The sequence below is a fragment of the Callorhinus ursinus genome, unplaced genomic scaffold (assembly GCF_003265705.2).
Source record: "Callorhinus ursinus isolate GAN/ISIS: 27379988/994484 unplaced genomic scaffold, GSC_fseal_2.0 scaffold2, whole genome shotgun sequence".
Lineage (NCBI taxonomy): Eukaryota > Metazoa > Chordata > Mammalia > Carnivora > Otariidae > Callorhinus > Callorhinus ursinus.
In genome coordinates, this window is record NW_027397064.1 from 5,730,883 (window position 1) to 5,745,649 (window position 14,767).

General features: G+C 37.5%; 1 protein-coding gene across 10 annotated transcripts in view; it reads right to left on the minus strand.

Moving 5' to 3' along the window:
* The window catches only part of GIGYF2 (GRB10 interacting GYF protein 2), a 138,357-nt gene that overhangs the window by 55,549 nt on the left and 68,041 nt on the right, over positions 1–14,767 (minus strand). For 9 of the 10 annotated variants that reach the window (XR_003211678.2, XM_073877127.1, XM_025889414.2 and 6 more), the window contains 3 exons: positions 3,894–4,073; positions 321–538; positions 66–228 (listed from right to left, as the gene is read on the minus strand). Coding sequence is in view for 9 of the 10 variants with exons in the window: in XM_073877127.1 (XP_073733228.1) it covers positions 66–228; positions 321–538; positions 3,894–4,073 (561 nt within the window). In the remaining variant the exon portion in view is untranslated. The remainder of the gene's footprint in view (positions 1–65; positions 229–320; positions 539–3,893; positions 4,074–14,767) is intronic. The other variant, XM_025889420.2, reaches the window with a different exon arrangement.

A 14,767-nucleotide genomic window follows, 5' to 3' on the forward strand; every position in this document is an offset into this window, starting at 1 on the left:
TTAAATTAACAACTTAGGAAACTTCTGGTTTGAAGAAGAAGGTAAAAGACAAAAATGAGCCTTACCAACTCCTACTCTATCTGTCTTCTCTCCCTCTTTCCTATTTGTCTTATCGGGTTCTTTGGCTTCTTCATTATGGCTGCTCTCAGAGTCAGAGCACTCCCCACCTTCCTCTACAGGCCGGAAGTCCATCTCCTGCTCTTCTGGAATCGGCTCTTTCTGTACTTTCTGTATCAAGAAAATAAAGCCAAAGGTCAACAATACCTTTGGCTTTGCTGGCAGGTCAGTGCCTGTCGTAACATTTACAACAAATTTCTTACCTTTAAAGAGAGGAATGCTCCAGAGGAGTCAAATGTGCCCATCTCTTCTTCAGCATCCTCTAAGCACCACTCAGGCAAACTATCCCGGTCATCGTCTATGCTTCCACTGCCAGAGCGTACCCGTCGGTAACCCCGTTCATCATCCCGATCTCGAAAATCAAACTCAAACCTTCGCCGTCGCTCCATGTGTTCCCGCCAGCCTGCAGAACGAGGGCCATCTGGGATGAGGAGGATACAAACCTTAGGAAATTTTTATGACAGTATTTGAGAAAAAAAAAAAATCACGAATACGAAATAAAGAAGAAAAGTATGACTGGCTGTGAATTCAAATGATCAACCTACTAAAGAGAAAATTGGGCAAATTAACTGAAATTCAGAGCTCAGCATACGTATGACATCACTAAGTGACAAGAGTGGTTATCTTCAGTAAGTACTGAGCCACACAACATACTCTAAAGCTTTGAAAGATAATTTTACACAAATCACTTTTAAAGGACACTTGATTCAAAGTATACACTTTGAATAAGCTTTAGGTATCTGATTGGAATGTCGATGAGTCATTCACATGGCATACTCCTAGTCCAGGCTTATAACACTAGATATCTCTCCACACTGAAGTCCATGCCTTCCCTCTGGCAGGCCTTAACACATTTCTTTCTTCTCATGAAAATATCATTCTTGATGTATAAGACCAACTCCCTGTGGCAAATCCTAATATCAAACTCATCATGCCTATTTGCTAGTGCCAAGATCCCATTTGTAATTCTGATTCCCAACAAAAAGGCATAGAATTACAGCACTGGCAGATGTCAGAGATATTATATAGCCCCACTATTCTAATTTTATAGTTTAAGAAACAAAAACTCTGACAGAAGTAACTTGCATTGTAGCAAAGCAGAACTAGAATCTAATTCTGCATCCTCTACTGCTTTTTCCACAATAGCATGCTTACTTTCCTTTCCCTTTACTCTCATCTCTTAATTCTCCCTAGGGAGTTTTTATTTCTGTATAATACCCCCAGGGACATTCCAAAATCCACCCCAGCATACTGTTTATTATATCTACTTTCCAACAGAAAAAATACTGCCTAAGAATAAAAGATGCCAGTTAAGGTATTTTGTTTTTCAAGAAAGGGGAACTCTTGTTAATATCTGACAAACCTGAGTCTAAGAGAGTCTTAAAAAGAGGCAGGTTTTAACCTATTAAAATTTTCTTTGACTGCTTTCTCTGTGGGAGATACACAAAAGAAATGAGCCAAAAAATTCAATGTTCTTACTACTGAGGCCCAATTTGCTAAAACCAGCAATCTAAAACTCAAACTGAAAATGAGAAGGCAAAACATTAAAATGCCCAACAGAGGTAGCTACTTATAAATCACTCACAAAAAAAGGTAAGAAAACATTATTCCCATCCTCCCCCATCTTTTACCTACAACAACTATTATATACTTCTATGAAAACTAAAGAACTTTATATCCAGATTGCTTAAATGCAAACCTAGAATCATCACTCAAAAGAAGTACTCATGATCAAATGCTGAATTCCAGAGCACTCCCTCTATTACTATCATTTCTAAACCGTCTGTTAAGTATGCACCATGATAGGAATCTATCCTTCTAGGCATCTGGCTCATGCTTTCCTCTTACTGAGTTTCTTAAGTTCAGCTCCCAGAGTGGATGCTTTGCTGTCCTTAATCGTCCCATCTCCCATACATATCCAGTTTTGAGCCCCACTTAAACCAAATGTAGAAGACACATCCCTAGCTTATGAAGACTAACCACTGCATTTTAACGTCTTACAATATCAGAATAAAAGTCTGCTACAATTTTTATAATATAAAAATTAGTAAAACCATATTTAAACATTTATTAATCAAATCATAAAAGAATAACTATAATCTAAGAAATGTTAAAGAGTAATTTATAACAACTGATATAATCAGACTTAACTTTTAAGATGCTGGTTGAAAAAACAGATGGTATTCTTTTAAAAAACGCTTATTTCCACTGTTTCTTCAGCCCCATATATTACATACCCCAAACTGTCTTTTAAAAATATATCAATAAAAAATTGGGGGAAATTGTTAAGTTAATAACAAATAAATCAGACATGGAAATTGAATATCAGAGAGAAAGATTTAAGAAAAAGAAAACATATGTCCAAAATCTAAGTTGTTGGGGTGAGGAAGGTCAGTGGTAGAAAATACACTAAAATTTTACTTTGTTTAACTAACTCTCTTTAATAGAATCGATATCAGACATTTGGGCTCACAAACACTGTTGGTCTTCTAAAACATTCACCTTGTTTGTTTTTGATCCGCTGGAACTTCTCTTCTCGCTCAGCCCATACCCTGTCCATTCTTTCACTGAATGCTTGTTGGGAACATAGTCTACAAACCCTTTTGCTTACAGGCAAGCTCAGCACAAAGTGCCGTGATGCCTTGAAGAGAACTATAACATCTGGTTGCCCAGCACACAGACTCATGAGAATTGCCTAGACAGGTGTGATGTGAACAATGCCCACTCATGACAGAAAACTCACCCAAGAGGCAACCATGAGGAGTTGGGGTAAAAGCATCAAAACTCTATATAAAGATTAACTTCACCATGTTTCTACCTATCCATAACTACCTAAAGCACTCTGAATGTTTTTATAATGTTTACTCAGGCTGAGACTAGTGATTTTGCTAATAACTTGATTTTAAAATGTAAATGAAAACAGTTTAATTATGATTTCTTCTACTAAAAGTTAGCTTCTTTGGCATATGGTTGATAATGAAAATAGTGTTATGCACATGAAATTCATAAGGCAAGTATTATACACTCTCTGTGCACTTCGGTTCTGCATGACCCCACGATTCAAACTACAGTGGCATCTGATTATCATGAGGCATGGAATCAGCACTTTGGTAGGGGATGAACTTTGACACAAAGCACCAGTGTCTTCAATTACCAGCATATCTAATGTCAGGGAAGAACAGTTTGAAGCATTCTTAAGAGTCAAACAGAAGAACTTACAAAACCACTAATCACTACTATTCTCTCTCCTTTTTCTAAAGTTAGGACAAAAGAATGAACTTATGATTATGTTTTTGACCTGGGTTTAGAGTTTATCCTTCAAATAAGCATAAATCACTTTTTCAGGACAAAAAAAATTGAAAGAATAAATCTTTTATTATACAGGAAAAGTACCCATTTTAGGGAGAGCACATATTCCTTAGTGAGCATATAATTACACATTTATAAGTTTTAAAGCATGCTGAAAAAAATACAAAGATTTAGTGTTAGGCAAAACCTGATGGAGACCCTCTCACATTTTTTGCAGTTAAAGACAGGTGCTTCCCATTAAACCACACTATCTGCTCCAGAAAAACAAAAATGATTTTCATAACTGAAGAGATACAGGGAATCTTCATACTGAAATTTTTTTGTAGTAATAAGACTGAGTGTGAGAACATAAATAATTGAGACCTCTCTTTTGTTTTAACCTGTTCATCTTTTCTGCTTAATCAGTAACAATTTCGACCAAATACTCCCTTATTTTGGTCCCTGCGCTCACTCAGCAGGAGCCTTACCAGGGCTGTGGGGCCGCCACCTCTCTCCATCCCGTCTCGGTCCAGCTAGCCGCCAACCTCCATCTTCATCCTCTCCATTTTGTTCTTCTCTAAAAATACGCCAGTTTTCACTTTCTGATCGTATAAATTCATGCTTTCTTCCCACCGATGTTGGTCCACCTTCCTCAAAATTTGGTCTCCCTGTAATGAAAATAAGGAAACATGTGCCTCAGCCAATAAGGATTCTGAAAGCAGACTGGAAGGTTCAGATCACGCTTTTGTGCAGATGTGCCTACTCCAATGCTCAGGAAGTGTGAATAACAGAACTGCTGCAGACATATTCATCTAGTATTGGACATGTTTCTTAAAGTGCAACATTCAAAGACTGGGCAATTCTTTTTTAAACAAATAATATGTGCATTATAAAGAGGGGATGCAATGAAAAGTGAACCAACCTACCTTACCAGCACATACTACTGTTTTTAAAGTCATACAAGAATTTTCAATTATATGATGCGTCTTTATTTATTTAAAGATTTTATTTATTTGACAGAGAGACAGCGAGAGAGGGAACACAAACAGGGGGAGTGGGAGAGTAAAAGCTGGCTTCCTGCGGAGCAGGGAGCCCGATGTGGGGCTCAATCCCTGGACCCTGGGATCATGACCTGAGCCGAAGGCAGACGCTTAACGACTGAGCTACCCAGGCGCCCCATGTCTTTCTTTAATTAACTTCTACTGGTGATTTTCTGCCCAAATAGGTATCTATAAAATTCAATCTATCTTTCATCCTAAAAAACACTGTAAACTCAAAAGTAGACAATGTGAACTATAATTTTTCATTTTCATTTACTCTAACATCTATTACATTATAGGCATACAAAAAATTGCTTCTGAACAGAATGCAAAACTAAGCTATGTGTAACCTAATGCCAGTCAAGAGTTCCATTAACAATGAAAGACAGCCTGGTATACCAAATGACTAAATTGGTACTTCCAAAAGATTAAGATAATTCCAAACTGTGCAAACAAATTATTTCTTTACTCACCATCCCACGTGTGCTAACATACACAATTCGTAACAGATTATATAAAATCTCACATTAAATTAGTTGAAAATCCAGAACATACACTGATATCTTCCATTTATAACCTATAGTTACCTATACTTCAGTAACAACCTCAATTCTTTGTACTAAACCACCATGAAAGTGAAAGAAAGTTGTACAGTCGCATCTGAAAATGAGGGAATTCTAATTTCTGGTCATCCTCTTATATTCCGTTTCATATGTATTAAGATTCAATATCCTGTCTGCCCCAACACTTACTAGGTTGTTACCACATATTATTCTTTTGAAGGATAAAATATCTGGAAATTTGCTGGGCAAACTACTACCTGCTTTCTTAATACAGCAGGCAGCCTCTAAGATAGCCCCCAACAAGCCCTGCCTCCTGGCTATTGTGTAAATTCCCTTGCCTAAAGTGTGGACAGCACTTATTGGCTAGCCCCCAACAAATGGAATACAGCAGAAGTGGTAAGATGTCAGTGCCAATTAAGTTAGAAATGACTGTGACTTCCATCTGGGATGCTCTCTCTGTGGCAATCCAACTGCCATGTCATGAGGCAGCCCTGTGGAGAAGCTCACATGGCACAGAACTGGGGCTTGCCAACAGTCACATCAGTAAGCATGAAAGCGGATCCAACCCCAGTCAAACCTTCAGATGACTACAGCCCTGGCTGACACCTTAACTGCAACCCTGCAGCCTCATGAGAGACCCAGGTCACAGCCAAACAACTAGGCCACTCCTTCTGACCTACAGAAACTGAGATAATGTTTGAGGCTACTAAGTTTTGAGGTATTTTGTTACACAGCCATAGATAATAAAAACACTCATCAAAAAAAAACAAAACACTCATTCATCCCGTTTATTCTTCATAACAATCCTCAATATTTGAAGTTATCTTGGGGCACCTGGATGACTCAGCTAAGTGTATGCCTTCGGCTCAGGTCATGATCCTAGGGTCCTGAGATCAAGCCCTGCCATCAGGCTCCCTGCTCCCCTGCTCAGCGGGGAGCCTGCTTCTCCTTCACTTGCTCCCCTTGCTTGTGCTCTCTCCCTCTCTGTCAAATAAATAAATAAAATCTTCAAAAAGAAAGTATTTGGAGGCACTGGGTGGCTCAGTTGGCTAAGTGTCTACCTTCAGCCCGGGTCATGATCCTGGAATCCTGGGAGTAAGCCCCATGTGGGGCTCCCTACTCAGGAAGAGCCTGCTTCTTCCTCTCCCTCTGTCCCTCCCCCTGCTCTTTCAGTCTCTCTCTCAAATAAATAAATAAATAATCTTTAAAAAAAATTTGAAGTTATTTTTCCTATTTTATATAAACTGAGAATACTGAGGCTCAAAAGGATAACATAAGAGAACTGTCCAAAATCACACTATTTAAATGGCATAGACAGGATTCAAATGTTAATCTTCTGACTCATTCAACAAATATTTATTGCACATTAAGTGCCAAGTTTTATGAATTCAAATACAGATATATGCCATGTCTGCCCTTGGGTTCAGAGGCCTTCCAGGTTCTCTTGCTCAGAATAAGAAGGGCAACCCATTTTACAAAGTACCACATCTATTATATGACTTGATGAAAAATGTAACTATACTCACAAAAAAGAAGCAAACTTAAGGAAATCCCTAATACAGGGGCACCTGGGTGGCTCAGCTGGTTAAGCATCCAAGCATCCAACTCTTGATTTTGGCTCAGGTCATGATCTCAGAGTCATGAGATTGAGCCCCACATCAGGATCCATGCTCCACAGGGAGTCTGTTTGAAATTCTCTCTCTCCCCTCCCCTCTCCCTCTGCCCCTCCCCACACCATGTTCTGTCTCTAAAATAAATAAATCTTAAAAAAAGAAAAAAAAAACAAAAACAAATCCCTAATACATAGAAAGATAAATAGAAACATACACAGATAAGTGATGGGAAATGGCTTTTAATCCACCAATCAATCACAAGCAATATGTGCCAGGTACCATGCAACGATTTGGGAATACAGTAGTAATCACATGATGGATGAACTAGACAAAACACTTTCTTTCACCTACTTTTACACTAAGCCTTTGAAAAACTAATGACCATAGCAAAGCAAGCAAAAGAGCACAAATGGCAAAATGCTTAACTCATCAAAAACTGGTCACTATAATTTTTTCTAACAGATGATACACTGCAAAAAATTAAAATTATTAAAGATAAAAATACTAGTAATCCCTCAATCTTAGAAACAGAACTCTATCTGTAGTTAGCTTTTACTTTACTTTTTTATAATTGCAATCAGTATGCCTACTATTTTGTATAGCAAATTCTTCTCTGTGATTAATACGGGTATACCTCGCTGCTTCAGTATAATCTACTACATTATCCCCCACTGGACATTCACTTTGTAACCAATTTTTGTGAACTACAGATAATGAGACAAGAATACCTGCTTTTCTGAACAATGTCTTCTGAAAAAAACTTCAAAAGACTGCAATTACTAGGTCAAAAGACAAGACTTCGTCCACTGCCTTTTTCCCTCAAAAAAAAAAAAGGGTCAAATCAACATACCATTTCACATTATTGACACTAAGTGCTGCTATCCTTTTAGAACTTTTACTACTTTAATAGTTGTAAAGTGCTACACTAATGTGGCTCAAATACGAATTTTTCATATCAAAGACTTTTCGTGTTGTTTAGTGACTTTATGTTCCTTTGTGTAAAGTGTTTATATTTTTTTCTAAACTAACAGCTTCTTTACCTTTGGACCTATCAGTACTACATATATTTTTCATATTAGTACCTAATAAGAAAAATATAAAAAACAGGATGGGGCAGGGGCACCTGGCTGGCTCAGTCAGAAGAGCATGTGACTCTTGATCTCAGGACTGTAGGTTCAAGCCCCACACTGAATTCACTGAACGTAGAGATTACTGAAAAATAAAGTCTTAAAAAAAAAAAGAAAGAAAAGGGCAAAAATAGGGAAAATATAGGAAGAAATAAAATCTGACTTTCCTACTTATTGAAAACTATCTTGTAATTTTCAACCCATACCTCATAATGTTTGAATGACTACGCCATACCTTGTTCCAAAAACGATCTGAGACCAGTATTTTGACGATAAAGAAGAATACAGTACTAAACAAAGAATAAAAATCTTGAAGTCACTACATCTGATTTTAAATTTTGGCCCCAATTTTGATCTATACACCATGACTTTAAAAAAAAAAAAAAACATTTGCAACAACGTGGATGGAACTGGAGGGTGTTATGCTGAGTGAAATAAGTCAATCAGAGAAAGACATGTATCATATGACCTCACTGATATGAGGAATTCTTAATCTCAGGAAACAAACTGAGGGTTGCTGGAGTGGTGGGGGTCTGGGAGGGATGGGGTGGCTGGGTGATAGACATTGGGGAGGGTATGTTTTATGGTGAGCGCTGTGAATTGTGCAAGACTGTTGAATCACAGATCTGTACCTCTGAAACAAATAATGTAATATATGTTAAGAAAAAAAAAAAAGAAGAAGAAGATAGCAGGAGGGGAAGAATAAAGGGGAGTAAATCGGAGGGGGAGACGAACCATGAGAGACGATGGACTCTGAAAAACAAACTGAGGGTTCTAGAGGGGAGGGGGGTGGGGGGATGGGTTAGCCTGGTGATGGGTATTAAAGAGGGCACGTTCTGCGTGGAGCACTGGGTGTTATGCACAAACAATGAATCATGGAACACTACATCCAAAACTAATGACGTAATGTAAGGTGATTAACATAACAATAAAAAAATTTTAAAAAAAGACCCAATTCCCAATTTAAAAGTGTGTAATCGGAGGGGGAGACGAACCATGAGAGACGATGGACTCTGAGAAACAAACTGAGGGTTCTAGAGGGGAGGAGGGGTGGAAGGATGGGTTAGCCTGGTGTTGGGTATTAAAGAGGGCACATTTTGCATGGAGCACTGGGTGTTATAGGCAAATAATGAATCATGGGACACTACAGCAAAAACTAATGATGTAATGTATGGCGATTAACATAAAAAAAAAAGTGTGTGTGTCTTGAGGTAAAGCTGCCTAAATTTACATGAACACCAGCCCATTTTAGTTCAAAAATTCAGTAACAAAGTTCAGATTTTGTTACTGAGTGCTCGTTTCCTCAACTGCAATATACTTTTTGATATGTCAAATATTACATAATTAATAACTGCAACAGAAAGATTAAGGTGATAACTTCTCCAGTAAACCAGGAAAAGCCAGAATAATATAATTCTAACATGCAAAACACCCCACATATAAGTGTAATGTAGGTGGAGTTCCACCTCAAGGGATCACTGTCATTTTTTTTTTTTTAAGATCTTATTTATTTGAGAGAGAAAGAGAGAGAAAGAGAGCACACAGAGGGAGAGTGAGAGGGAGAAGCAGACTCCGAGCTGACCAGAGAGCCTGACATGGGGCTCGATCCCAGGACCCTGAGACCACGACTGGAGCTATAGGCAGCCGCCCACCCAACTGAGCCACCCAGGTGCCCCTGTGCCCCTCTCTGTCATTTTCATAACAAAAGGGTGAAACGAATTCAAGAACTTTAAAGTGGACTTCATTCAACTCCTCCCCCTCCCTTTATGAAAACTTATTCCTGAAGTAGAACATTCTTGCCAAACAGTATATAAATCACAAATGTATAATTCAAAGAGTTTCCATAAAGCAAAAATGTCCACATAACCAAGATATTAAAAAAGAAAGTATCTGGGGCGCCTGGGTGGCTCAGTTAGTTAAGCTCCCTCAGCTCAGGTCTTAATCTCAGGGTTGAGTTCAAGCCCTGCACTGGGCTCCACACTGTGCATGGAGACTACTTAAAAAATAAAAAATTAACAGAAATAAAAATAAAAAAGAAAGTATCAGGAGCACTCAAAAATCTTCATGTCCCTCCAGTCAACCCTTTCCAAAGCAAGCACTATTTCTGACTTTCATCTCTGAAGATTAGTTTTGCCTTTTTTTAACTTTTTTATGCAAATGGAATATTCATTTATGTCTGGCTTCTTTCACTAAACATTATGGGAGATTCATCCACAATGTTACAGAGAACAGCAGCTTGTTCTTTTGCACAGCTATACAGGATCTCATTGTATGGATGGACCACAATATATTAATCTGCTGCTGATTTAGGTTGTTTCTAGTTTTCTGCTATACGAATTGTGCTGCTATGAGCATTCCTGGATACGAAATTTAGTATATGTTTGTATTTCTGTTGGTCTATGCCTAGAAGTGAATTTGCCAGGAGTGAAATAAGGTATAATCAACTTTAGTAAGCACTATCAAATATTTTCCCAGAAAAACAGTATTGTTTACCATTTTTTACCTGTTTTACTCAAACCTCTAGCAAACATCAACATGAGTGCTTCCTATATAGACAAACACAATTAAAGACGAAGGATTAAAAATAAAGAGGAGACTTAAGACATAGCATCCACCCCCCAGGTCCACAGCCCAGACACACACATGTAAACAAATGCATCCATTTATCTCATCTAATCATCATTTTAACCACAAAAATTAAGTTAAACATTACCATCTCTATTGTTCCTATGAGGAAAGGGATACCTGTAGGGGCAATTTCCCAAGGTCACATAGCTGAGTAGTGACCAAATCAGAAAGAGAACGTAAGTGTTCAAACTCCTAATCCTGGGTTTACTCACAAATTTAACCCACTGGAAGAAGGAAAAAAATTCTAGAAAAACTAATGGAGAAAGAGGAAGCTCTGGGATCAAAGTCTAAGAAACTCTAAAAGGGCAACAGACATACTATGCATGGTACAGCTTATAGACAAAGACTACCAACATCTCTATAAGGGGAAGATGGAAATAAATGTATTAATCTTCCAACAGAAATTATGTCAAGGGGCGCCTGGGTAGCTCAGTCATTTAAGTGTCTGCCTTTAGCTCAGGTCATGAACTCAGGGTCCTGGGACTGAGCCCCACATCAGGCTCCTGCTCAGTGGAGAGTCTGCTTCTCCCTCTCCCTCTGCCCTGAGAATGCTTGTGCGTTCTCATACATACATACATAAATGGAATGATGTCAAGATATATACCCCTGGAAAAAATGTTAAGGCCAATTTCTTCACTATAAAAATTTTATCCTAGAAATCATTTTGAGGGGGAAAAAATGACTTCAAGCACCATCTAAATATACATTTCCAATTATTACTAACATAACTAAAAATTACACCGCATGCAAGAACTGTTCTAAAACATCAAAATAAATCCTTTATCACCTAAGTGATTACAGTGTATTTAATTTGTATAGATTTGATGGGGAGTGAAAATGTCAAAGAGAATTAGATCTATATGATTTGTTTAAAAAAACACATATATTTGTGTATTACTGATATAATTTAAAATAAAAGCTAAATATTGGGCGCCTGGGTGGCTCAGTTGGTTAAGCGACTGCCTTCGGCTCAGGTCATGATCCTGGAGTCCCTGGATCGAGTCCCGCATCGGGCTCCCTGCTCAGCAGGGAGTCTGCTTCTCCCTCTGACCCTTTCCCCCCTCATGTGCTTTCTCTCTCTCTCATTCTCTCTCTCTCAAATAAATAAAATCTTTAAAAAAAATAAAATAAAATAAAATAAAATAAAAGCTAAATATTAAGTCATTCCCAGGCAATTTAGAGGATGCTGTCTAAAGTTTCTTTCATGTCTACAAACTCCAGAATTCCACAGTGGCTAGTGAAGGATACCAACATGGCCCTTCTCAGCATTTCAAACCAAAGTCCTCCTCCTTCCGTAACACCAGCAAATAAAGTTGAGTAACCAAATATTTTAGTTTACTTCTTAAATTCTTAACAGAATAACTTGTAAGCAAGACTGAAAAGTAAATATAATTGAATAATTTACAAATTTAATGCCTGACCCAAATATTCCTAACCTATAGTTCATAAATGAACTTGGGGGCTATGAATACTTGAACTAGAAGCACATATTATACTGGCATGTTTTCTTTTATCAGGGAAAAGGGTCTAAGGTTTTTTAAGAGTCTTAAAGGTATCTATGACCTCCAAAAGATAAAGAAACACAAATTTAAAATATATTTTCTTCTATTCAATATAGCAAACATGACCATTTTATAATCAAACTCTACTATCTATATAATACATGTTCTTTTATCAACAGTAACTGGAAAAGTGTAAAAGGTGCTAAAATGCAAATGTACGACATAAACATTTTCCCAATGGCAGTAAAGACTTGGTCATTTCTGACTTAATGTATTAAGTATGAATAGGATTCTTCTAAAAATAAAATTAAATTAAAATGTAATATTGGTTTTAGTCTGGTCTAATTGAGTAGACTTCCTAAGGAGAAAGAGCAGTAAAAGGGCACCTGTGTGCATGTTTGACTCACAGCCAAAAACGGTGTTTATGGAAAACTTCAGATGGAGCAAAGAGGCACTCAGCCAATAAAATCTACAGCTGTGAGACTTGGAACTTACAAGTGCCCAAACTCCAAAAGCAAAAGTGGAATTATGGGACAGACTTTGAAGCTTGTTTATGTGCAAATTTTTCTAGTACAAAACTTTGTATTCCTCTATTCGGATATATAGTCTCTGATCAACACTAAAAATATTTTCTAACACCAGAGAAAATAATGAAAGGAAATCCCATCCAAGTGTTGGTATTTACTTTTTTTCCCTACAATCAACTGTAAATAAAACTCAGGATGGCTAGGAAGGAGAAGTTTCAATCTTATATCCAGAGATTTGTAACTTTTCTCCCATCCTAACTCCTAAGAGGTTACAAACTGCTCCACTCATTAACATTGGTCCTGAAAACACAACAGTTCCTGGCTGGAAGAGACAGACTGAAGGGGCTGCAGCATATCAAAATCTCCTTGAAAAAATACCTCTTGTGGTTTGAATATAGCCCATATCCTACAACCCTCATGTTCAGTCATCTGATGGTATACACCCAGACGCTGCCTCAAATCTCTGGGGAAGAAGATGATCAGTAGATGGGCTTGAATGCAGAACTGGAAAGGGACTAGGCATCTTCTAAAGAATGCGAAATATACCATGTAAGAAAGAATACAGGAGACGGGGCTGAAGTTTTAAAGCTGGGAGATTATTCAAGTACATAGGTAGGACTCTACACTCCAACTACAGCATCTGTTATTCTCAAGTACAAGTTGGTACAGTTATGGACTATATACTAGATTACTTTAGCCAAAAAGAAAAATCAAACACCTTTAAGGGACAGAAATTTGAATTTAATAAAGAATAATGTATCTGGTCTTGGCACGTTGCTCAATCATAATTTTTAATAAAAAATAAATCAGAGAACAGTTATCTAGCACTTATGTTCATTCACAGAAGAAATGTTTTAGAGCCATCTCCAACTGAAAGCAGTAACTCTGTTTAGATAGAAGGGCCCATGTGTTTTAGGGTGAAGTTTATATACCATCTATACCAATACAATTTCATCTCAACTAACCTGGTTGAGGTTTCAACCACAAATGAACTAAACTGCTCAGGCTATTAAAATGGGAGTACTATGCTCCTGAGTGGACACTCCAAAGCTGGTCTACAATGTCCATACAATTAGCAACTAGCAATCACTGTCTAGAGACCATAGCAAGACTTTCAAATTGTAGAAACAGAGAAACCAGACCCTTCTTCACTTGAGACATTTCTTTCTTGACAATCATTTTGCCAAATCATTTTTGCCTTAATATATTCTGAAAGAGTATATTATGGAAAGAGGCTTCTAAGTTTGGTAAAATCCTTCACCATCTTGCTAATTATAATGTTGATGCAAGACACATGGCCAATACACTCCCATACTTTCCGAAAGGCAGTGTCACACTGTATTTGCTCTGGCTTTCTCTCCCCCAATCCATCAATTGTCAATTGATACAAAGTATAATTCCCTACCAGTGTGTGTAGGGTATAAGCATCACATCACAAGTCCCTACTTTATGCTTTTACCTTCTCTAGTTCTGAAGGTCAAAGTTTCCAATGCTGTGTCTGAACTTGTATTGAGATGTTTGGCATTAATAAAACAAAGAAAGAATTAATACTTTTTTTAATTTGGGGGGAGGGGAAGGAATCTACAAAGGCGGATTTCACCTTCTAAGTAGCATTATATTGGTCTACATTAATAATTTTCCCAGCAGGCCTTCTTCCATGATTTTACTTTGAACAATCACAGCCTTTGTTTCTTAGATCCTCTTACATGTGACATTTGATCAAAGTTTTAAAATCAGCAGCTAACGGAGGTGGAGAAAAGTACTGCTCAGTAAAGGCATTACACAAAGCCATCCCACAGCTCATTTCAAGGTTGCTACAAGCTGGATCACAGACATTTTCTAGCTAAACACTATTTAGACGTTAAGTTAAATTTTCTGTACCCTGAACACTACATCTTACTGCACATTACCATAATGCTTCTCAGGAAACCATCCCCTAGACATTACTAAAGCATGCTTTAAGAAAATTCTTCAGCTCCTTCACTTAGGTGTGTTTTTGAAAGATAAGTGCAAGGTACCAAACAATTAAGTTTATTCTTATTTAAGATCTCTGCATATAGCCTTTAAAAAAAAAAAAGCCTGCCTCCTTGCCCCTCCCCGCCAAAAATTCAGGTAACTAAATTACCTATATTACCAGTTCTAGAATTAGTGGTAGTCATCCTAGTGAGATGGAATATGAAAAGAAAACTAATAAAATCAATTAATTAATTCATGCCTAGAAGTCCTTATCCAAGGAAATCTTCCCCAAAGATATGGAGGGAAAAAAAAGAATAGTAAAGGCAGTATCTCACACTTCAACATGCTATATAAGGAAAGACGGCTGAAAGGAAATCTTGCAGGGAATTTTATCCCTTTGAACTTT